Below are 25,008 nucleotides of genomic sequence, written 5' to 3' on the forward strand. Positions count from 1 at the left end.
CCCACACCCCCAGCCCTCTGCCCTGACACCCCCTCACACACACCCAGCCCTCTGCCCTGAGCCCCGCAGCCCCGCACACCCCAAGGCCACTGCCCTGAGCCCTGTACCCCCCTCACACACATCCAGCCCTCTGCTTGACTCCTTCACCCCCCCCCATGACCCCAGCCCTGACTTGGCACCCCCACACATACCCAGGCCCCCCACACCTCATGCCCTGACACTTGCACCCCCCTCACATGCCCCCAGCCCTCTGCCCTGACTCTTGCACCCCCCACATACCCAGCCTTTCCACACCCCATGCACCCCCCCACATCCCCACCCCTACCCTGAGCACCAAATGGGAGCTCTTGCACCTCCCCCCCCACACACATATTCCCACTTGCACCCCTCCCACCAAATGGGAGCTGCCCAGGTAAGCACTCCACACCCAAACCTCCTGCCCCAACCCTGAGCCCCCTCCCTCATTCTAGCTCCTGGCCAGACCCTGCACCCCAACCCCCAGTCTGCTCCTTCACCCCCAGCCCTGTGCTCAGTGCACTCCCACCCTCAGCTCAGTGCAGAGAGAGAGGAAGAGAATGGCCAGAACTAGGGAGAAGGTAAGTAGGGCCGGGACCTCAGACCAGCAGCGGGTCCGGCAGCCGGGACCCCGGCTGGCAGGAGCCGGCGGACAGAACCCCTGAGCAGCAGTGGGCTGAGCCGCTCAGCCCACTGCCGGTCTGGGGTTCTGGCTGCCGGCCCCTTGCCAGCCAGGATCCCGGCCCTAGGCCCCGCTCAGCCCGCTGCCGGCCTAGGTGAACAGAACCCCACACCAGCAGCAGGCTGAGCGGGTCGGCGGCGTAAGATCAACATTTTAATTTAATTTTTAAATGAAGCTTCTTAAACATTTTGAAAACCTTGTTTATTTTACAATACAACAATAGTTTAGTTATATAATATATAGAGAGAGACCTTCTAAAAAACATTAAAATGTATTACCGGCACGTGAAACCTTAAATTAAAGTGAATAAATGAAGACTCAGCACACCACTTCTGAAAGGTTGCCGACCCCTGCCCTATACCTTCAAGTGATAAGATTAAAATACCTATTTTTAAGCCACCCAGAGTGGAAATGCTTTAGGAGAAGACCAGTACATACTATCATTTCTTTGATAGCACTTGAGTTTTGAAGGGGAATTCTCAAATAAGACAAAGATACATAACACACTGTGTAAATTATTACCCTGAGATACTATAAAGAGGTCGTAGGGGAACTCAAACCTAACGAACACTGGGATTTTCCTTGCAGTGGCTACAATAAATATTTTCACTTAAGGAAAAAACAAAGCATGCAAAAGGAAGACAGGTGTGCCAGATGTCTGAAGGAAAGCATATTAGTGCTTATGTTAAAGAACATATTTAGGCACATTCATTTGAGGTTTTTTATCCCTTCTAACGTTTCCGAGGTTAATGAGCTAAGAATGATCTGCAGAGGAAGTTCTAATTACACAAGATAAAATGACTGGAGGGTGGGGGTGGCTTTATTTCATGTACCAAGGGTTTCCCCCAAGATTTAAAAATTTACACACTTTCAGGATATGGCTGTAAAAAAATGTTCATTTGAGCCAATTCTTTCCAAATTTTACATCACCTTGGTGTGGTCATGTACATATTTTCTTCCTACTCCCACCCCCTCTAGTATTAAAGTTAACAAGCATGTAAGCCATAAGTAAATTCAAATAAGGATCCTCAATATTTATACAAAATTAGATATCAGTTGTCTGGACAGGTCAGGTGGACTGAATCACTTTAGAGGAAAAAGAAAGTAAATTAAATTCATGCTGTAGAGAAAGGTCAGTGGAAAATAGCTTCTTTTTTACACATCTGTTTATTTAAGGAACTAGTTACTAGTTCCTAAAGTAGATCATATTTGCTTAAAGGAGAAAAAAGGTATTGCACCTGATGCTTTGCACTGTGGATAATCATTTATATCGGTGTAACATGAGTGTAAAACACTACCGGATTACAATGGTTGTGTTTTACACCAATTTTGTACTGATAGAAATGACTATACAAGGTGCAGGGCAATGAAGAATCAGGCCCATAGAATGCACATTTGATAAATCAGATAAACACGTGCTGTACAAGTGAGATTATGTAACAGATGCAGTCGCCTGTGTAGTTTTAGCTGTTTGCTCTGAAATCTCTTTAATAGAACAGACTCTGCATAAAACTAGCTCATTAGTTCAATTATTTCATTTCTTTTAAAGCATGCAATGGAATTTCGGAAGGAAGGTATATGACAATTTAGATTAATAATTTAATTTAGGCTTTTTAGTATGAAAAGTAATGATGGACTTGTCTCAGACAGAAAAATAAGTTCATATTTACTGCCCTAGCAAACCAGGTCATCTAGCAGCCCCATGCAAGTGTGTGGATTGGCATAACTAATAGCAGTTATTAAAAAAAATAATTTAGGACCCTGTTCAGCTGGAAGAAGCCACCAAGGCTGTTGGCTCATGGAGTGTCCTCAGGTTCCTTGAATGGTGTAAGCCTGCAGCTTTTAACACCATGCAGTTGAACATGTAGTTCCAGAGTCTGCTCCTATTCCACTGGGGAGATATTGCCTTTCTAGTGGCTTCCCCTTTGCCACAGTGAAGGCTAAGGCTTTATCTAGACCAACGGCTTTATATGGTAATTGGGATCATGGAATTGTATTAGAGCTCTGCAAATGTCCAAAATATAGGGAAGGTCCTTCTTTGATAGATCTTGATTCAGTCAGTGACAAATTTTAAAGTGGTTGTAGCACAAAGATCAATCTTTCCCTAGCTGAAGCTCAATTTCCAAGACTCATCAGAAAGAAAAAGAAAGAAACCTGTGCCCCCTCCCACTAGGGTTTCCACTTTTGAAATGCAAAAAAACCCAGTGCCTTCCCCCCACTACGCCTGCTGCAACCCCAACCATAAGGTAACTCTGCAACCCTCCTCCCCTTCAAACAGCCACCTATAATATCTAGAGAGAAAACTGGGGTGACCATACATCCCATTTTGGCCAGGACAGTCTCTTTTTTAAGCCCCGTCCTGACTTTTTTTTTTTTTTTTTTTTTTTGGCGCGAAAGTGGGCATTTGTCCTGTTTGTTCTTGCCAACTTAATCAGTTGGCAAGAGCAATCAGGACAAATGCCCACTTTTGCAGAAAAGCGGGTTGCGATGTGGAGGACCATGCGGTGGAGGCGAGTAGAGATGCCAGCCACGTGCAAGGGGGAGGTAGAGTTGGGGAGGGGGAAGGGAAGCATTCAAGCATGCAGGGATCCGGGAGGGTTCCAGCAACCGGGCAACAACCTTGTGGAGGGGGCAGGGTTCAGGTGACCAGCAACAGCCTTGCATGGGGAGGGAAGGGGAGAGTGGCAGGGTTCCAGTGACCGGCATCGGCCTCGTGCCAGGAGGGGCGGCAGCTCGAGTAAGCGGCTGGGGGTGTCCCATTTTCCCCTTGGGAAATAGGGTCACCCTAAAGATAACACATGATACTATCACTCTCGCATGACTCAAGCCCTCTCTCACACACATGCATGCTGCGCTTGCCTGGGCAGACAGCTACTGTATTTTCAAACACTTTTGAGCGGTTATCGCTTAAACTGCAGAAGTGGGAACACCGCAGCATCTTTAACTGGATGCCGACTTTTGACATTAGATATCCAAGTGTATTATGATAATAATGCAAATCCTTAGGCCCACATTAAAAAAAACAACCTGGCAGACTAAAGTATTTTTCTGGTAAATCCATAAAAAAACTGGCCAGGCCGGTCAAATACCAGCCAGGTGGTAACCTTACCTCCCACCATGCCATCTCACCATGGTGGTGGGAAGGAAAACCGTCAAGGAAGCTTCCCCCTCAGCAACATGGGTACTCAGGAGTAACACTCCAGCAACACAAGGGAGGCCCTTTACCATTGCGCTACAGCAATGGGGATATGATGCCATCATTTCTAGCAAGTAAATTTGTTTTACTGAACACTGTTCACAATTATGGTTCATACACTGAGCCAGAGCTCCATTCCTCTGCCTGCAGCTGTGCCAGGGCATTAATCCGGCTGGACTGCATAGCACTAGCATCATGTGAAGCAATAAATTAAGAATCAGGAGTGTATAGGATGGTGAGGGCTCATTTACACTAGTTCTGCTCCTCTTGTGAAGCTTTTTATTTTGTAGCTCCCACAGAAAGCTGACCCTTATGAGTAGATCAGTCTGCCACAGAGCCACCAATGCGTCCACATTCTTCCCAGCTTGTGCGTTTGTGAGCCAATGGGCATACTGTGCTGAGTCAGCATCTCAAGGAAGATCTATCTGCCATGCTATAAACTGAATTCAGATGCATTGAAAAAAAGGAATACAGGAAATGTATAACTTCCTAAAATATTTTTGCAATTACGAAGTGGTATTAATCTGGCTTTTTCCATTACGCCTAATATGCTGATGGGCATATTGCATACAAATGAAATCAGGAAATTTATTCCTTGTTCTCTGTTAGTCAGGTCTTTGATGATTACATAAAGTCAATGGAATTTATGTCTTGCAGAGTATAAAAGCTGTCACTTAAAAAAAACAAAACAAAACGACCAAAGATCTAACTTGAAGTTCTAGGTTAGGGAAAACAGATTTAGTTATGATTTTAATTATCAGCCTTTGAATGTTTGAGGTAGACCACATTATTGAATTATCCAGGATTTTAGTCATAATCTATAATGTTATATACAATCATATCAACAGATATATCACATACCTTTTTCCTGATGTGTAATCAATACTGTTTGGGGGCATTAATAATAATGTAACCTTCCATGATATACTTTAAGATGTGCTGGAATTTATGTATCTTTATATGGCTATGTAGCGTAGTTTTCAGTAGTCTCCTATAGCGTACTACAGCTGATGAAAAAGGAAATTTACTGTTATATCAGCGATGAGGCCTTGGAACAACAAAAGGTTCAGACATAAGGGCAGATGCTTGTTCATTTCAACTGTGTCATTCTGGCTCTGTACTTTTGAGTATGTACTTTAATATTGCTACAAAGTACATTATTCAGAAGAATTTTTCTGCCGCTTCACATGCAGACACTTGAATAAAGCTCTTCTATTTGTTTTTTGAAGTAATCTCTTAGCTCTCGTCTCCTAGCCTTTAGCGTTGGTGTCAGCAAGCCATTTTGTACTGAGAATAGATCAGAGTGGATGTAAATGGCTTTGACCTGAAATAGAAAATAAATATATTTATGGCAAGACTAAACTAACATCATCCACTATTAATAATTAGTACTAATCAAAACTCCTGAAATCATAACGATCCTGCTTAGGTTATCAGCAAAAATGACTTTGCTGGGTCCATCTTCAATCCTACTAGTTGTCTGTCCATATCACAAAGCATCCACACACTCTTCTTGTTTAACAGAATTCTCAGGACGGATATAATATTTGTGTTGCAGGTTGGAATTAAGAAGCACTAACACAGTGGCATGATGAAGTGTGAACACCACCTGTCCATACTATGGCTGTATCTCACCACTTCTCAATCAGTCCTTCATACTTTTATTAGCATCATCTTCTCCCTGCACCGTAAACCTTTGTCCACATGCTCCCCGCAAAATATTGCCCCCGTCCCTAAAATAAATATGCATTCAGTCTGCTGTGCTCTTGTTCCACTGCGTGGTATGCAAAGGAGCGTATCCCCAAAAAACTCAGAGTGGCTCAAGCAGAGGGGAAATGTGGCTATATGTGATGTTGCCCCATCCACAATATTTCCACATAGCTGAAGAGTCACAGAAGACGGGAGGGTGTCACAGAGTCAGGAGAAGGAGAAAGGATTTAAATCTGCCCAAAGACACTAAACAGCACTGATTCAGCCTTGCAAAGCTGTCATGAAGCTTTACTAGCCAGCATAAAAGTCTTCTGATCCAAAGTTAACATGATAATGATCATGCAAAAAAAGATGGTGTTTTAGTGACCAGTTACAGTGATAAAAATCACTCATCCCAGGCAAAGAGAATTTTACAAGGCTGCCCTTACTAATCCACGGCGTCTGAGCACAGCAGGAAGCTTGGTGGCACAAATGGGGGTGGGTTGTGTTTCCACTATATTTATGGTGGTGCTGGTGGTGGGAGACAGTAGAAAACTATTCTGTATGGCTGGCCACAATCTACATCATTCAGACAGGACTCCTTAGCCATCTTCTCCTTTTTTTGTCCATCACCAATCCTCTTCACATTTGGACAGACTAGGAGTTGTAGGAAATGTGGTTTAAGAATGACCTTTTTATTCCATTAAATTCTGTGGCTCTCTTTTCCTTGTGTGCATTTTATTCCAGGGGCAAAATGTAGGGACCACAAATAATTTCTTTATATACTGTGGCCAAGTGACTTTTAAAAGGGACTGATGATTTTGAGTTCTGTAATTTTTGGGTGCTTAACTTGAGACGCACTAAGGGGGCATGATTTTGGAACACCCATCCTCTAAACTGTCTCCGAGTTGAGCACTCAAAAACTGCAGAACCTTTTGAAACTCGTGACTTATATGTAGTTATATACAAAATCTTTACATAAAAGAACAACATAGTGGTACAGCAATTATTTTTAAAGTTCTTAAAATGGTAAACTTTGTGCATTAATGTTATAGCTAGTTAAAAGATTATGAAAGAGTCTGATTAAAATTACATGACCCCTCAAACTAACACTGTCCTGCCTAAATTCAAGAAAAGTTCACATATCACTTGTGACTGTCTTCTTTTAATAATAATAAAAAAATCCCTATGACAGACATCCAGAATATATTGGCCTGGATCTACTAAAAATCTCCAAAGGATTTTATATATCAGAAATTCAGGTCTTTTCTGCTCAGAAGTGCTTTTCTGCTCAGAAGGCTTACTGGAGAACTAGTGAAATGGTGACATCACAAGAATCAAGGTAGTGAAAGTGGAGCAATTGTGAGGGGAATGGATTTTTAATTAGACTTGTTTAAAAACTCTTGGGTTTGCTTGTTTTAGTTAATGCCTATTTAAGCGGTCATTAGACCAGAGAGTGAGAATGACTCTATAGTCTAGTGGTTAGGGCACTCACCGGGGAGGTGTGAGACCGAAGGTCATGTCTAATTATTTATACTCAGTGGAATAGCTTAAATAGGAGAGTCTGAGAAAGACCTGCCCCAGAACATCCCACTGCCCAATGACTGGAGTAATCTCCGAGACCCAAATTTAAATCCCTTCTCCACACTAGGCAGAGGGGTCAAATAGTGAATAGTTTTGGGTTGATTGAAACTACATTTTTTGGCAAATAAACTACTTGTCTGAAAAATTTCACACAACTCCATCTATGGGAAAGGTGGACCTGTGCAGTGGGACATCTCTGTATGGTCCATACTGGTGAGATAATCTGGCCCAATGTTAGGTCATAACAATCACATACTGCTCTACATATGAGGCTCTACACAATAGACCCTTGTTTTTGAACTGCAATACATTCAGGTACTGTATTTCCATTTCATATGGTTTCTTTCTATATTTTTTAGCATTGCAGCAGAGTTCATCTCATAACCTCACAGTTTATTTAATGCATGTCAGTAGAACTGTTGTGTTAAGGGTATTCATAGTGTGAAGATTAGGGCAGGAACAACCCAGGTAATTACTAGACAGCCAATTTCATGTATTATGATCCATGCTCCATGTGGAATTTCTTTTATCAGTTATGGAACTGTCAGAAAAATGGAGACAAAGAGATTTAAGGTTTCAGGAGCTTCTGCAAACTCTTTAACACAGTGGATTTTCACTGGACTTCTCAAGCAAAAACAGACAAATAAATGAAGCTTACTAGTGATATTTAAATAATGTCTTAGATATTCACTTTTATATTAATATTTTAATAACAGATATGCAATAAAACATTAACTTTTAAAGAAACATTTGATGTTAGCCTTTTTATGTGTTTTGATCTATATTATTGCTACCATGAAATACTGCATCAGTTTCAGAATTTTCCTGTTTGAACGTTTGTAAGTCTGTTGCACAAAATATTTAGGCAAGCCTTAGAAAAGGATTAGTGCATGCACTGAAAATAAGCAGAGCAGCTGTATTTTCTAGGTCAGTTACATGAATGGTACTGTAAACCTGATCCTACTTTGCCACATTGCTTTCAATGGGAGTAGGATCAGGCTCCTAAAAATACCTCTTGACCTCTGGTGATTATATCAGGGATTATATAGGGCCTGCTCTTGTATTCCCTATGCACCCATAACTCCCACTGAATCTACTCTGACTCCTGCTGTGTGCAGAAAACAGGATCAGGGACTATAGTCCTTATTTAATCAAAAATGACAAAAATAATTTGTCAGTGGCATAGTGGTGCTTTCACAAAATTCCTGCATAGAACCATCAAAATAATAATGAGGCTTTTATTACTGTGGACCTTTGTGGCAATATTCATGCATTCTTAGGGGCTAAAGAGTTTAAGAAATACACAAATGCAAGCTATAATTACTTACAGACACAACATAATCTGACATTTAGGCTTTATATGATGCATACTAACAACTGCCTATTCATCATAAAGGGTCAAGTTTTCTGACCATAGGGAATAATGTTATCATACCTGCTCAAAAGAATGAAGTCCACCTTCCTTCCCTAGCCGCACCATATCTTCCATTATTGCTTGTGTCAGCTCCTGGGTTAGAACACATAGTTTTCCATTACCCTTCAAGAGACATCTTTACATCCAATGATATTATTCAGCAGGAAAATAAAGTTTACTGATCAAAGCACAAATACACTGTTGATTCTGGCAGTTCATACATTAATTAGCAAATGTTGCTTTAAAAGAAATTCCTTTATAAATAGAAAACGTATGAATGCTTTATAAATAAATAATGTGATAATATTTTTATACAGCAGAAAATGTAAGGCTAACGTTTTCAAACTTTGGTTGAGGATAGACATTTAAAGCCTTAATCCTTCAAACTCTTAAGTGCCCGAATAGTCCCATTGACTTCAGTGGTATTCATGTGCTTTTAAAGTTAAGTGCGTGTGTAAATGGATTGTGGCTTAAATCATCTATGTTTCATGACTCTAGTTGGTGCTCAATACTTCTTAAAAACCATTCTGCTTATTAAGGTGCCTAAATATGAATATAAGTGCCTCACTTTAGCCACCAACGTAGAATATTTTCACTTAAAAACTTTGCATCTTGCCATTATTTATAACAACTACTTTGAATTTTTTAGCTGAGTTAAACATTAATAGGAAAGAAGTGTTACCTTTCATACGAGTCTAAAAAGAGATTGCATAAAAAAGAACCGTATGATATGTATTCACAGAAACATTCAGAAGAATGGTCATAATGACACAGACAAATGACCATCTAGTTCAGTATTCTGTCTATGACAGCAGGTGATGCTCAGTGCTTGGGGGGAAAAAAGTGGAATATGCAGGTGTAAGATCACTGAAGACCTTGTCTTCTTACATATTTGGAAAGTGCCATTAGTAGTGCTACTAAATAAGAACGATGTTAAGGAGCTTAAGGGCTTGGTTTGCCTATTCTCTTTTATGTGAGCATACCTTTATTTCAGTGCTATCGTTTCCTAGTGCTGCATCTTACAGATCACTGTTAATTAAACGCACACACATATGTATTTTTAAGGACACACCGTATTTTTACAGAGCTCTGCATATGTTCCCTCAAACCCTCTTTTCTTTGCCCAGCCTGGCATGACTTCAGAATCAGGTACAACAATTCCCACCAAGAAGGCCTGCATCAGAAAAAAAAAAAATGTATCAGCTGAGGAAAGAACCATATTTAAAATATAATATTCCAGGACATAAATAATCTTGGTTTGCCGGGTTTAATCATTTCAATGCAGCACTGTATTTGGCTAAATTTCATGATGAAGTATTTATGATGAACATTTCTTCTCCTCAGATAAAAGAGCCCTAAAGTGACAGTTAATATATTTGCCAGAAAAAATATAATACATTGTTAGCTTCAGTGCAGAGTAGAATTCAAATTGTAGAATCTGAGCCAAAGTTACTTTGCTTTTACGCTGGTGTAAGTGAGAGCAGAACTTGGTCCATTTTGTTTATTACTATTCCATTCATGGATCTCTGACCATCCGGGGAAATCATATTGATGTCAAAGAGAAATATGTATTTGGCTCAAGGGCATGATCGGTGGGTAAAGGTTAGTTGTTACAGTGTCTGAAATTGTACCTGTTGGTATGTAAAAACACCAGCCGTTGCATATGTAAACTGGATGCTTACACACGCAGCTATCTCCAATGTGTGCACAAAAGCAAGTTTTTCCACACACAAAGCTTTAGCGAGCAGAATTTTGTGGGCAGAATTTCAGAAGCCCCTTTTGAAAACATGCCCCTAACTATTCTGTTTTAATACAGAGAATAGTTCTGCCCACCTGCGTAAGCACTTGGCAGACAGATCTCTCACATGCAGGTACTATGCAGGACTTAAGTGATGAAGGGTCCTGCACTTGTGAATTAAAGTGCAGCTCTAGCATGTTCTCTGCTGTCCTCTATTTCTAAAAGTTGATGCCAGTAGGCTCAGCACCCCAGCAGCCTGACCTTTGTCAAGTTATTTGTAGGCCTCATGGCACAGGAGAGTTTTAAGGAGGGATTTGAAGGAGGAAAATGAGGTAGCTTTAGAGGCTAGATTGTCGCCCATTCCCCAAGCTGTGTATAGTCATTCGAGTGGTTGGGGGCCTAACTAGCTTTGAGCCCATTCCAGAGTTGGGGAGGAGGATGGTGAGGGATAGAAAGGTCACCTTTACTGACCCCTTGGTGCCAGGTGCAGAACCTGTCAAGCAGAGGGTCTGGCTCTAAAATTATTTTGAAGTGTTACATTTTACCTGTAAACTGTCTCCATGCACATATATCTGGGCAATAGGCTCACTGCGGATGTAGATATTCTCAATCTTTTCAGGTGCAATATATTCTCCCTGAGCAAGTTTAAATATATGCTTTTTCCGATCAATAATTTTAAGTGTCCCATTCTGTTGGGAAAGAGAGATAATGGTTACCAAAATGGTTATTTGAATATACAGGCCCAGTAAACAATGTATTTTTTGCACTTGACTCTACATTTCATTAAAAAGCTAACAATAAAACTGGGAGGAGGTGCACAATCCCCTGTCTACCAGCAAGACTGGACCATCCAGGCAGAGCAAAGATCAGAGCAAGAGTGTCTGAACCCAGGAAACTGGCCCTACTATGGGTTTATTGGTGGTGAACTGCCCAGCAGAAAAGGTTGAATTTAATCAGTCTTCCAGCCCTCACTTGGACAAGAGATTTTCAGGATCAGGAGGACATTTTTGATAAATATAGTCTCTTAAACACAGGTTGTATTTTCAGCCCATCAGCCATGATGGAGTCTTTTTAAGGGTAAGTCCAAACTTCCATTATAAACTCAACCGTCATCACACAGGGAAGGAAAGTGCTATTCTGGTAGTCAGAACTGTTTAAAAATACCAAAAAATACTTCATGACCACATTTGTCATTTTGTCCCAGGCCATCATGCTGCCCAGAAATTTTGCTTTTTGTGACATTTCTGCCAAATGCCCATTTATACATTGAAACCAGCAAGTTTTTGATATACATTGTCTTTCTTCTGAAAGACAGAAGAAAATAAGAAATTTCATTGGGGCGGAGAAAAGAAAGTCTTTTCTCCCCTCACTTTTCAGTCTGAAAAAGTGCTCTGTGCGCCTGCATTTATATGCAGGGTCCAGAATAATGGTGTTTAAAGAACTCAAAAGATAATGAAAATGCTTTGGTATTCAGAAGTTTCCCAGTTTTGTTTTGAGTTTGTCCTCCCACCTCTTGTTCTGGGTAGGATACTTTTTTCACCTGATAATTTTTAAAAATTATTCTTTAGTGCAGATGTTGCTGTTTAGACAGAGTCTTTATCAAATACTATTAGAATTTAAATATGAAAAAAAATCGCAGAAAGCAGTAACTTTATTTTCAAAAGTGCTGAGAACCTGCCGTTCTCATGGACTTGAATGGTATTTGAGAGCATTCAGTACTTCTAAAAAAAAAAAAAAATCAAGCTGTTTGGTCTTTAAACAAGTGAGTTGATTTCAGAATGCCACTGTAGAGGTGGCTCGATTTCAGAAGCAGTTGAACTGACCTCTGTCAAGCAGAGGGTAGATTGTCATCTCTACCAAAGTGTCATCTCTTCCAAAGATTAATTAAAGATGGAGTGATTGGCTTTGGATATTAAAATAGCCTCTGGGGAGAGGCAAATCTGCTTGATACCTTACATGAACTAATGAGATATCACAGAAACTTTTCTTTATGCTTTGCTTAAAACCTGGAATGCTGAGGCCTGAAGCAGACCTGTAACTGGGGCCAAGGTGCATGGACTTGACTCTGAGGACGCACCAACTCCTGGTGATTGACATAGGGTTATTCCACAAAAAACTGTCAGACAAAGATTTGCTTGAAAATACAAGAGTACTACCTTAGAATTTACATAGGAATATACAATTTACAAAAGAACTGAGAATCTGATCAGTACATACAGGTAACCATTTCCCAATGTCTCCAGTATGAAGCCAGCCTTCTTTATCCAGCGCTTCAGCTGTCTTCTCGTCATCTTTTAGATAACCTTTGAAAACATTGGGTCCTTTCACACATATCTGCAAAAGAGACCTGGTTGCTGACAAAGTCTCGCGCTTTTGTATGGAATTGCGTGGATTCTTTCCCATATGAGTGCTCCAACAAAATAAAATATTTCAAATTATGCTACCACCCACCCTATTTTTTAAACTAATGTAGGTGTAAAGCAGGAAAACAAGACTGTGCAGAACTGCAGTCTATTTGTGTCCGAAATTTTCTGGACTTTTCTTGTTTGTTTTTCTCAGCCCCAAAATTGTCTTTTGACAATATTTCATGAGAACAGAAAAACTGACTGCAAATGCATGTGATATCACAACCTTCCTCATATTTTTTACAAAGACAACAATTTTGCTGAAAAATGTGATCATTGTTACTAAAAATGAACTAGCTTTAGTGCTAAAAGAAAAGGAGTACTTGTGGCACCTTAGAGACTAACCAATTTATTTGAGCATGAGCTTTCGCTGCAGCTCACGAAAGCTCATGCTCAGATAAATTGGTTAGTCTCTAAGGTGCCACAAGTACTCCTTTTCTTTTTGCGAATACAGACTAACACGGCTGTTACTCTGAAACCTAGCTTTAGTGCTGATATTTTGCACTAAAAATTGGTCCATATTTTGCATTTACAGTGAAATAGGAAAACTCTTAGATTTTGAACATTTTGAATGTTGTTGTGAACATTTTGATCACCTCTAGTTAAAACCTAAATGCACTAGCAAGAATAAAGTGTCAAAGCTTTCAGGGTAAGCTGTGAACATAATTAGGGAGTATAGAGTACTCTGTGGTGAATCATATCACTGCACACTGTACATCCAGATGCTGGATGAAATCTTGGCCCCACTGAAGTCAATGGGAGTATTACCATTCACTTCAGTGGGGATGGGATTTCACCCACCAAGTTTGTGAGCTAAACTGTACATATGGGGCATTGGGAACAGAACTTAGGACTTGTCCTAAAATATGAACCCTTTACCTCTGGAGCCTAAGGAGTCCTCATTAGCTGAAGAGTTTTCATGAGCATTAAAAGTATTAACGGGTTTATTCTTTGTGAGACTTCAGCTGCTAATTTAGGCCTCAGTCCTGCGTTGGGATCCACTAGGACAACTGCATATGACTGCAAAGAGTCCTACTACAAATCAGTGGGACTCTGCAAGGGTGCAAGGATCCATGCTACCAGATCCCCATTCTATGGTATTAAGCACTCGCCAGTAAATTGCAGTGTGCTGGGATTTTGTTGCTGAAGGAAAACTAGAAATGCAGAACTCTGGGATAATATGAAATTACACTATTTCTCTTTAACGTAGCCTGCGTGATATTATAGGTTATGAAATGGGCTGACAACCATTGACATTAAAAGGAAAATTTAAATATAATCCTCAGCTTTGATTTTATTCTGTGAATCAATGGCCTTTCATTGAATTTGAAAATATAAATGGAAAAAAGAAAAATAGTTATGTTAAAAAGTACATAAATTAGTTCCAGTGCAGTATAAAAATAACTAAGCTTGATCCCACAAAGTCCTGCGTGCCTATTGCAAGCTGCTGAAAGCCCTCAGTGGGACAGGATAGCAGTCAGTATCTACCAGGACCAGAACCTAGGCCTTGATTCAACAAGCCATCCCTATTCTGCAAACTACATAAGCATATGCTTAACTTTAATGGGACTTAAACACATACTTAAAGTGAAGCATGAGGTTAAATGCTTTGCTGAATTGGGACCTTAAACATGTAGAGCCAAGTCTTACAATCCTAATGCTGTTCTTACTCAGAGGAAAGTCCTATTGACTTCATTGTTTATTTCAATAAAAGTTTTCACTGTACTAGGGATGCATGAGGACTGGATGAGTTGATCCTTATATAACGAGGCCCTAATCTTGTGAAGGGCTCCACTTAGGTGAACCCTTATGCCTCTATGGGATCCCATTGGAGTCAATGGGATTCTGTGTGAGTGTAAGGGTCTGCCTGTGTGAAACCCTCAGCCCCTTCAAAAATAATTAGCTGTAGCACTTGCTGGAGGTTCTGTAATACCCTTGTATTTGTAATTAACATTATGATGCTCTACTGCTGCCGGACCGGTTCATCTGTTCTGCTTTTTTCCTTTCATTTCTCAACTGGAGTATAGAACACATCTATGACAAGGGGCACTTAAAAAGGATTCTCAGATACAAGTAGTAACAAATGGCTCACAGATTTTTTATGACAGCCTGCCTCAAAGAATTAACTACCGAGGAGCTGTATATAATGTTTGAGATGATACCTCTCCTTCTCCTTTCAAAGCAAAATAATTCATCTCTTCCACATCCATCAGTTTGATTAAATTGCAGGGCAGAGGAGCTCCTACGTGACCTGCAAATTAAAGTTATTTGTCATTTCTTTCTAAAAATGGCACTCATTAGATTATTATTAGCACATCACCCATTTCTAGCTGAACTTCCTGAAGTTCAGTGTTCTTGAAGCATATGTGTCTGTGTGCAGAATCCTTTAACCTGTCTGGATAGGATTCCTATTTTTCAGTGTAACAATACAGGACCCTTTTGCCTTACCATCTTCCTCTGACCAACAGGAAATTAAATCAACCCCTCTTTTAAAGACTTAACTCAGAGTAACTTGTTAATAACAGAGCCCAAAGTTCTGTTTTGTGCATCATCTAGAAAAGTCAAAGGCTTTGAGTTACAATGGCTTTAAATTCAACCTTTTTCCAATTTCTCCAAAGTAAACTATAACGGCTTAAGCTACTCTAAATTATGCTAGCTGTCAATGACCAAAATGGAATGTTCTGGTAGACAAAGATCATAGGAGCACAAAGGTGTTCTGGCCCACCCCAAAGAATGGTCACTCTGAAGGGCAAGGTACACTGGTTCTCTGCCACCCAGGGTTTTGTCCACAATAGGGGACTCCTTCACAGATCTGCCCAGGTTTAAGTCTGCTTAGGACCAGCAGATTTAACAAAGTGAGGCTCCAGTCCTTAATATATATTTGTGAATGTGTGTTCAGTAATTATGTGCTGGGTAGGGCACCAAAATGAAGACAGTGTGAGACAAACATAGTGAAAGTATAACTGGAAAAATTTATACATCTCATAACAGGTAATTGGCCTTTTCTGCTGTGTAGAAAACAAGCTGATATACAGCAATCTGTACTGGAAATCATATTGTGTGCTCTACTCCAATCACAGAAAATTAGTGTTGAAAAGGGAGGTTTTTAGATTATTAATGGGACTAATAAACTATGTCCAATTGTTGTGCAGGTATTCATTTGAATGAATTTGATCATACCTGTTCCAAAGCCATTCTATAAATATTAATAATTAATACTGCAGTACTCTTATTATTTAAGATTTGCTGAACACTGACTACATGCTGGGTGCTGATTGAAGTTTTCATCTGATTATATTAACCATCATAAGATCCCAAAGGTTTGAAAGTGTAATAGCCTAGAATCCTTAAACCAGACTAACCGTAAACCTCTAAGCATCCTCTTTTTCCCCCCCATTATCTGGCATTGGATCTGTGCTCAAAGCCTGATTTTGGTGACAAGTGAATATGAATTTGTTAGCCTAATCTTTGTTCCAGTATTACATCTAACAAACACAATTCAATAGCACTAGTAGTCTCTGCCCAAGGCAGGCCCGAAGTGGAAAGGACAGGGGATTTTTGCAGATCAAGACCAAGGCATAGTTCTAGATCTCTCTAGCAAAACTTGCAGAGCATCTGATCAAATTCTACCTTTCTTTGGCTAGTGCTATTAATACCTCACTTTCATAAATACTGAATTCACCCAAATTACTCAGCACAATGATAAAGTGTTGAATAGTATCCTATAGGTATTACAGCCCCCTAAAAGTGTTCCAAATACACTAACACAGGGGTTCTCAAACTGGTGGTCAGGACCTCTCAGAGGGTTGCAAGGTTATTATATGGGGGGGTCACAAGTTGTCAGCCCCCACCCCAAACCCCGCTTTGCCTCCAGCATTTATAATGGTGTTAAATATATAAAAAAGTGTTTTTAATTTATAAGAGGGGGGTCACACTCAGAGGCTTGCTATGTGTAAGGGGTCATCTGTACAAAAGTCTGAGAACCCCTGCACTAACAATTCTGTCCTTTCTTTGGAGAGACCGTCATTTTTACCTGAAGTCCAGTCACCTGGAGTGGTAAAGGTACATCCTGCTGTGCACTCTGTTTGACCGTAACCTTCATAAATCTGACAAAGAGATATATAGCTTTGAGTCTGTTGACAGATTAATACTTACATATGATTTGAACATTGTTCAGTTTCCTTCTTGTTGCACAATGCTGTGAATGTGAACCACAATGCAGTATGTTGATTAGAGAGACAAGCTGGGTGAGGTAATATTTAGATATTACCTCCTCTCCCACCTGTCACTCTAATATCCTGGGAGCGACGTGGCTACAACTACACTATATACAGTGTACGGACTGACAAGGAAAGTTGCTCTGGTCTTCATTGTATGGGAAACATTGTTAGGAATTATTCTGAATGAACATCACTGTAAGAATCTGAAAATAGTGGGAAGAGAGGACAGTTGTACTGATAGCAGTTGCTTGAATAAAGTAGTATGTACCTCTGTGAGAGAAACCAGATTCTTTGCACTAATATGAAATACAGTTTTGAAGACTGTCTTTTTGGAAACTTTTTTCTGGCAAGCTTCAGGCATCTGAGAAGGGTAGGGCTTGTTTGCCACTTCCTTCTAAAGGCCACTTGCTTTGCTAACCACCTGAGCAGAATTCTAGTACCAGGCAAGCTATGTGTTCTCAGACTCCTTGGATTCTGCAGTAAGTGGTTTGGCCCACACCATCTTCCCAGGACACTAGACAGGTCCCATCAGTATGTGTCTGGTTTTCAGTGCCCTAGGAAATAGGCATCTCCAAAGTATTATGCTAGTTCTTAATCAGTGTGACTTTTGAAAATTGACAAGTTCCACCATCTTATTGCCGCTGATCTTTCCCCCCCCTCTAGATATGGATGCAAACCTTAGATCCAAATATTCCTGAATTTGCTTCCAGATCCGAACTTTGTCACTGGCTGTCTCTCGCTATAAAGAACCGAAAGTCCTGGATCCAAACTCCTCTCAACTTTGGGAGAGTTTGGAGCCGTGTCTGACCTATGTGGTTGGAGCCCATTCTTACTATTTATATCTTTGACCATCAGAAAAATACAATTTCTATTGTGGTTTGTGTTGGTAAATGTTATTTTAAATATACGTTTCCCTTGATTTCTTAACAACTTGAAGAGCTAGTACAACAGTGCGTCTGAATAACTGCATAGGTGAAGTGTACCTGACATCCAAGTGCTGCCCGAAGGAACCCCAGAACAGTTGGAGAAGCAGGGGCAGCTCCCGTTATAATCATCCTAACACACCCACCAAGGCTTGCCTGTTAGATAATAAGAGAAAATAAAACTCTTAGCCTCCCATATGAGCATACACCTTCAGTCAAATATTGAAAGAAAAAGCACTAACTGCATATAAATGGAAGTACCCCAAAAGAAACAACCCTTCTGACACGGAATATTATAATCACCACCATAGTGCCTAGGAGCCACATCATGGACCAGGAACCCATTGTACTAAACATTGTACAAACAGAACAAAAAGTCCATGTGCTTTGGCTCATTGCTGTTCATATAAAGAATGGGGATTCCATAGTTTTCCTCAAGATTATTACAGTCTTAGATTCCAGTCCTGCAATTGACTCTGCAATGGCAGACCTTTCTGCCCAAATAGAGCCCCTTCGAAGTCAACACTGCCTGGCACAGATGCAAGGGTGTGCCTGCATAGAATCATAGAAATGTAGGGCTGGAAGGGACCTCAAGAAGTCATCTAGTCCATCCTTCTGTGCTGAGGCAGGCATGAATCCATCTGGCTCTATATGACTTCATGGTTAGGACCAAAAAAAAAAAACAACAAAACCCCACCCTAATGTACTGCCTCCATTCTTTTTTTGCTCATTTTCATCCCATTGTTTTGGTAATTCCTCCCTGAACAACCCAAACAATTCTGACTGCTTTTTAATGTTGATGTCCTTCAAGTATGTGTAGTGTAGATGATATCACATCAACCCCTTTGTCACTTTTCAGCTATGCTGTAAGTCAAAAAAAGGAAGACAAAGAATTTCTTGTAATTTTTAGACTTTGAGGTTAGAAGGTCACGGTCACAGATCCCGAATCAATGCGGAGCCTGATTTGCCTTACATCTGTGAAGGACAAATGCCTCATCTGCATCATTTGAACTCTTATCTTTGCAGACTGTGGGTGAGCAGTTCACAAATGAAAGGAGCGATCAGTTTCGCTGGCTAAACATAAAGTGACATGTCATGGGATAAGTCATCCAATTAAGAAAATTAATTAAACCAGAGCTTGCTGGAGTGATACAGCATATCAGTGATTTAGCTGACCTAGGAATGCTTTACTGTGGGACCCTGTGGCAAATAGCAGGACTGTTCAGATTGCACCCAACAGGCCCTCAGATATTCTGTTTTCCTTTCCCTCTTGTTCAATTGCATGTTAAATGCACAGGCTTTCCTTTATGGCCTTGTATGCTTTTTCTTAGGGGAAAAAATGGTTTGGGATATGTACTGACTAAGGCCCTAATCCAAAAGCTACTGAAATCAATGGGAACCTTTCAGTGGACTTTGGAACAGGCCTAAATGTCTTCAGCAAAAATACTTCCCCCCGCCCCCTTTCTCTTTTTAACTTCCCCTCCACCTTTCTTTTATTTCAGCTTGGCTGGTGAGGAGCCAGAGTATTGCCACAAATACATATAGTACTTGCTGCTGGGGTTCAATGGAAAAAACACAATTCTATCTCATTAATAGACCGAATTCACAGGAGCAAGACCCTGTAAACCTGAGAGAGGCTGGATGATTAAGGAGGCAGGAAGCCCCAAAGAAAATAAGTTTGTTAACCTCATTTTTGTGCCATTCCTTCTTTCATGCCCAGTATTTTATTCATTGTTTTATAGTGGCCCACCTAGGGCATTTAGATATATGAAGTATATATTGAATTTCAATATAAAGCTAAACTTCTGGGTGAAATTCTCTGCTGACTTAATTTCTGTGGAGCAGAGGCCCTTATGCCGATACCTAAAAATACATAAAAATGTGCTCAGATTCCTGAGATTTTACATGAAAAAGCGAGGTGTTCTGCTGCCTCTTCACCATCTTAGATTTCATGTTATGCACCCCTTAAGGCCATAAAACAGCGCTTAAGCAATACTTCAGTGATGCCTACACCTTGTGCTGACCCTCCGCATAGGGATGGATTGCACCCAAATACCCAAAGTGAATAGCAAAAATAAGCAGAGTAAACAAATGCCTCTATTAAAAGAGAAACAAAAATGGTGCTCTCTCCTCTCTAGGTTCCTTTTTTTCAATTCCACTGTTTCTAAATCAGCCAAGCTGACTTCACTGATTTTAAACTACTAGTAGAAAACTGCAATTTTTCATTCCATCTATTTTCTTGAGCAACAGCTATACAGTCACTTTTCCCAAGTTCTTACCTGGATTTTATTAAAAAATAGTTTATCCCATAAACTGTCATTTCTAATGATTCCACTTTGGACTTCAGCCTTTTTACGTTCTGCAGCAAATTCCAGAAGCCAACGTTTCAATGGAGTATTTGCTTGGCTAAAGATCTAAGAGAATGCAGGATGGCATGAAAGATTACACAGCTAAGAAAGAAAACAGGGTGTATTAATATCTTTATGATAACAGTCACAGAATCAGATTTACCACTGGGCAAAGCAGACACCACTCTACTGATGTCAATGAAGTTACCGTTATGCCAGCTGTATCATTAAGACTACTACACTGCAGTTGTAGGTGTACAAATTATGTTTTGTTGCAATCTATTCTGAAATATACTTACTTTTCCCTTAGACAAAAGAGGGGAGAAATCAAGAGAATAGAGGCATTGACTACATTTATATGATCAGTGTTTCTTTATGATTTCTATTATATGCAACCATTAGGTGAAACTATGATACAGTTCTAGGGTTGAGCAACTTGAATGAGAATATTTGGCACCAAGCACACATATTGTTATTTGTTGAGGTGATGATGGCCTTTATGTTTTATCTTTATGTTTTATCAGAGAGCAACCAGAACCGGATCTCCATATCAGTACCCCCTCATATCCATCTTGATAATGAGGAACCAGAACTGCAGATCCAAACAGACCTGAACTTGCAGAAAGCTTAAATCAGTAGTTTGTGCCTTTAGATCCATCTCTTACTTTTAGGATAAAAACTCTACACATATTGAACATGGCTACAAAATATGCTATCCTCTTAAATACCTTCCATGGAGTTCTCAGATGACCGTCTCTTAGTATGAAGGATTTTTAGCCACAAAGCTAGCCTAGACCATGAAATATTTAAGCCCTTTTAAGAATGCTCATTATATCTCTCCTGTCACTGCCAGCAGCGAGTGAGGACCAAGCTCCAGCACAGGCTCAAAAGTAGAGAAAGCATTAGCACATCCAAGTTTGATACGTGCTACTCTGGGGCTCAGATCCTGTACCAGTGAAATCACCGGGAATGTCACCATTGACTGTAGTGGGAGCAGGAACAGGACCTACATGCACAGAATTTCACTTTAAAACACAATGGGCCAGGTCCTCAACTGGTATAAGCTGACATAACTCCATTGACTTCAGAAAGGCTATGAAGATTTACACCAGCTAGGATCTGGTCTAATGTATTTGCAGTGAGGCAAAAAGTGTACGAGAGTTAGGGGAAAAGGCCAAACCTAAGGGAAGTCTCTAAGTTAACTACTAGACAATTATTGACTTTATTACTACAAACAGAATAAATGAAACTTACCTTATCATACATTCTATTTAATAATCGAGGTACAACAGGGAAAACGGTTGGACGCAATGTTTTCATATCATCCGATAAGAGACGGATATCTCCTTGAAAGAATCCAATTCGCCCCCCATGGCAATATATGATAGACTGTGATGGGCGGGGGGAGAAACGGAATACTTATTTCCTTGCATTTAATCACTGTGGCAAAGCACCCCATCCCTGTTTTAAAGTCGCATTCCTGAAATTTTATTTACAATTGTGGCTAATGGTTTTTTTAAAAAACAACTAAACCACATAGTAAATTGGGTAGAAACACACTGATTTTGTATGAACCTTGATCATAGATTCTTTACTTAGCATTCATGTTTAGAAAACAAAATTTAGCACAATTTGTGGGAGAAAAAGGAATCAAAGCTGAAAGGTGCGATTTTCAAAAGCACTTGAATAACCTAGGAACCCAAAGTCCCATTGCACTCAATGGGGCTTGAGCTTTTAAGCCACTTTTGAAATTCCCACCCTAAGTTCCCAATTTCTGCTTTTTTATTTTTACCATATGACTCATTATGCAACTTTTCTGACTCCACAATTAAATCTCTTTACTAGGTTGTCATGTAATCAGATTGCACAGTTCTCTTACATGATCACTCCAGGACCACTGCATCAGATTGGGGACAAACTGTCTTTCAGTGGAGCATACTTCACAGACAGCTCTTTGTATGGCTGTGGGGTTCTACTGGATTCTGGCAAGATTGAGGTGAATGTTAGGTTGACCAGCCTGTGATTCCATGTTCTGTTGGACACCATTTTCTTTAGACTCACCTTTGATGCTGGGGACTAGGAAAACATTTAGTCTTTAATGTATAATTCCTCATGAAATCTCTATGCTAGCCCTTTTGTGATTAACAGAGGTTCCTTCATGTCTTTTTATGCCTACTGAGACTATCTTCATGCAGCTGTTAGAATATCCTATAACCCAATATGCATTTCCTTTGAGGAGAGGATGTACCTGTTGTTAACCCAATGGCAAATGGGAGATCCAACTGTGATTCCCAGCACATGGGCATGCATTCCACTGTTGCGGAGGCTGAGAGCACTGTGAAGGTATCTACTCAGCCCTGGGATGCAAGCATTAAGTCAGTTCTGAGTCTTCTGGCCTACAAAAGATTCCTTGTCTGGGTGCAGTGTGGAGCCATGAGGGCCTCAGGGGGGAAAAAGGGAGTTTCAGGTAGTGAGAAAAGAGGTAAAAATAATAAGAGCTCCCAGTCTGTGTCACATACCATATACACAGTTATTTGCACACTCTTATTTTGGTGAAAAGAAGCATTCCTTTGTAAAAAACCTTAGAGCATATTTAAAATGAAATTACTGGCTAGCAATCAAGGATATTCTGAGTCAAGTGTGGAGAGTTAATTCTTAACTCCCCCTGTACATTTTAGGCTTTGAAAAAAACGCAGTGTCTAATATCAGAGCCCTGTAGTATTTAGGTATCAGTGAGTGACCAGTTTTATTTATCTCTGAAATTGCTGGATTTTTGTTGGCATGGAGGGGAAATTTTCAGGACACAAAGGACAATAAGGAATAGGCACTCAACTCCCATTGGAAGTCATTGGGAGTTGACCACCTAAACTCTCTTATGTGCCTGTGAAAATCCTCCCCCATCTTAAATCTTACATTTCCAAAGCCATGAGGGAGTAGCCGTATAACTCCTACTGAGTTAATGGGATTTATGCAGCTATACCACATTTAAGAGCTCTGCATAAGCTTGTCTCTCATCAAGAGAAGTTGGTTCAATCAAAGGTATTACCTCACCTACCTTCTCTCTTTAATATCCTGAGATCAGCACGGCTACAACAACATGGTTAATACTTACTCTCCAGGTACTGACTATAAAACCATAGGAATTTAACCAATAGAAGCTTGTGGGTTTAAGAAATATCACCCTGTCCTATCCACATACTGTACTTCACATGTGCAGCAGGTTCCTGGCTAAATAATTAAAGATCCATATGGAAAAAATAGTCACTGTATATGCACAGGGAGCACTTAAAAAAAGTAAGTAGTCAAGATACTGAGGTTTAAAGAGTAATCCCAGGAGCCTGCAGGTTTCTTAACATGGCAAACAGTAATTTAAGTCTGGTTTAGCTGTTATTAGAGTTAGGCCCAAAGCAGCACTCCAAATCTAAAATCCCACCCAAAAACACAAAAAAAAAAGCAAAAAACTTTGGGAAAGCTTGGGTTCAGATTCTGATCCAAAAAACATGGCGTACGTCCAAATCTGACCACAGAATCTGAGCCCCCGCTACGTTTTGGGAAATTTGAGTCAGAACTGAATCCAGATCCAATCTCTAGTTCATGGATTTTCAGACCGGCAGCTATCATCTGCCTTATTTGGAAAGAAAGTGAAGTCACTTATATGGGCTGGCATGAGTCAGTACTTCTACTTGTCATTATTTCCAAGAGATGATGGCTTCCACTTATTGTGCATTATACACTGATCTGCCAGGAAGACTGCATGTGTCACCACTGTGGGGTTTTTTCCTGCTTTTCAGTTTCTGCAAATCTGACACCATAAAAAGAGTGGAGTTGATAAAGAATACGTGCAATATTATTTTAACCACCATGATTGCTGGTTCTATAATACTTTGAAAAGCTGCCCTCCCAAAATAATAGATATCTTTTGCCTCCAAAACATAATTATTTCTGCACGTGCCATTTTCTAATCTCAGTTACACTCCAGAGACTCTATTAGAGTTGCCCCAGATTTACCTGTGCAAATGAGATCAGAATCTGCACCCATGAAAATTTTGGAGTACAATCTGTTTGAGCTCTCCAGTATATTGTGGAGTATTTTGCCGTGTTTACAATTTTATTTCGTTATTTTTTAGTGTGGAAACAGAGGACTTCCACTGACCCCATGACCTTACCTGTACCATTTTCTCAAATATGTGTGCTAAAGGCAAATAGGAAATGTATACATCCTCACAAGAAGGAGCCCACTGACTCTGGAAGAAAACACAAGGAGCCCCACAAGGCCTAGTTAGTTCAGACAGGTTTCTTACCTGTATAACTCTTTCAAACATGTGAGCCAGAGGCAGGAAGGAGATGAGCACATCGTCCTGTCTCGGAAAGATCACTTTCTGCAGGTGAAGGGCATGGGAGACAGAAAGGAAAGAAACACTGACAGGAAGACAACAAGAGAGTCATAAAATAATAAAAAGAAAAAGGCACTAGAGGAGCAAAAGGGTAAAGATTATCGAGAGAGAGAGAAAGAGAGCAGCATACGAAGCGAAGCGTTAGGCCACAACATCAATGAAGCTAAGTTAGCAGGAGTAGTAAAGAGTGCAAGGATGTACATAGAGAGCAATGGAGAACTCTCCCCGCTGCAAAAGTGTATTTATCAAGCTCATACTGCAGACAGTTGCTGACACCGAGGAACAAATTTTCCTACATAGGCTTTTAAAGTGAGGTGATCAAATAAAGATTTGCACACTCAAATTGGCATTTGCCTCAAAATGGGTGTCTGGCATTTCAAGTGCCCAGATTCAGAATTTA

At 40.2% G+C, this 25,008-nt stretch overlaps 1 protein-coding gene across 9 annotated transcripts in view; it reads right to left on the reverse strand.

Moving 5' to 3' along the window:
• Positions 1-881: 881 nt before the first annotated feature.
• The window catches only part of ACSL6 (acyl-CoA synthetase long chain family member 6), a 111,647-nt gene continuing 87,520 nt past the window's right edge, over positions 882-25,008 (reverse strand). For all 9 annotated transcript variants that reach the window (XM_073355623.1, XM_073355629.1, XM_073355632.1 and 6 more), the window contains 11 exons: positions 24,516-24,593; positions 21,469-21,603; positions 20,146-20,280; positions 17,927-18,022; positions 16,757-16,829; positions 14,886-14,974; positions 12,536-12,652; positions 10,864-11,007; positions 9,653-9,754; positions 8,602-8,673; positions 882-5,217 (listed from right to left, as the gene is read on the reverse strand). In XM_073355623.1, coding sequence (XP_073211724.1) covers positions 5,077-5,217; positions 8,602-8,673; positions 9,653-9,754; positions 10,864-11,007; positions 12,536-12,652; positions 14,886-14,974; positions 16,757-16,829; positions 17,927-18,022; positions 20,146-20,280; positions 21,469-21,603; positions 24,516-24,593 — 1,182 coding nt within the window. In that variant the 3' untranslated portion in view covers positions 882-5,076. The remainder of the gene's footprint in view (positions 5,218-8,601; positions 8,674-9,652; positions 9,755-10,863; positions 11,008-12,535; positions 12,653-14,885; positions 14,975-16,756; positions 16,830-17,926; positions 18,023-20,145; positions 20,281-21,468; positions 21,604-24,515; positions 24,594-25,008) is intronic.

Source organism: Lepidochelys kempii, chromosome 8 (genome assembly GCF_965140265.1).
Source record: "Lepidochelys kempii isolate rLepKem1 chromosome 8, rLepKem1.hap2, whole genome shotgun sequence".
Lineage (NCBI taxonomy): Eukaryota > Metazoa > Chordata > Testudines > Cheloniidae > Lepidochelys > Lepidochelys kempii.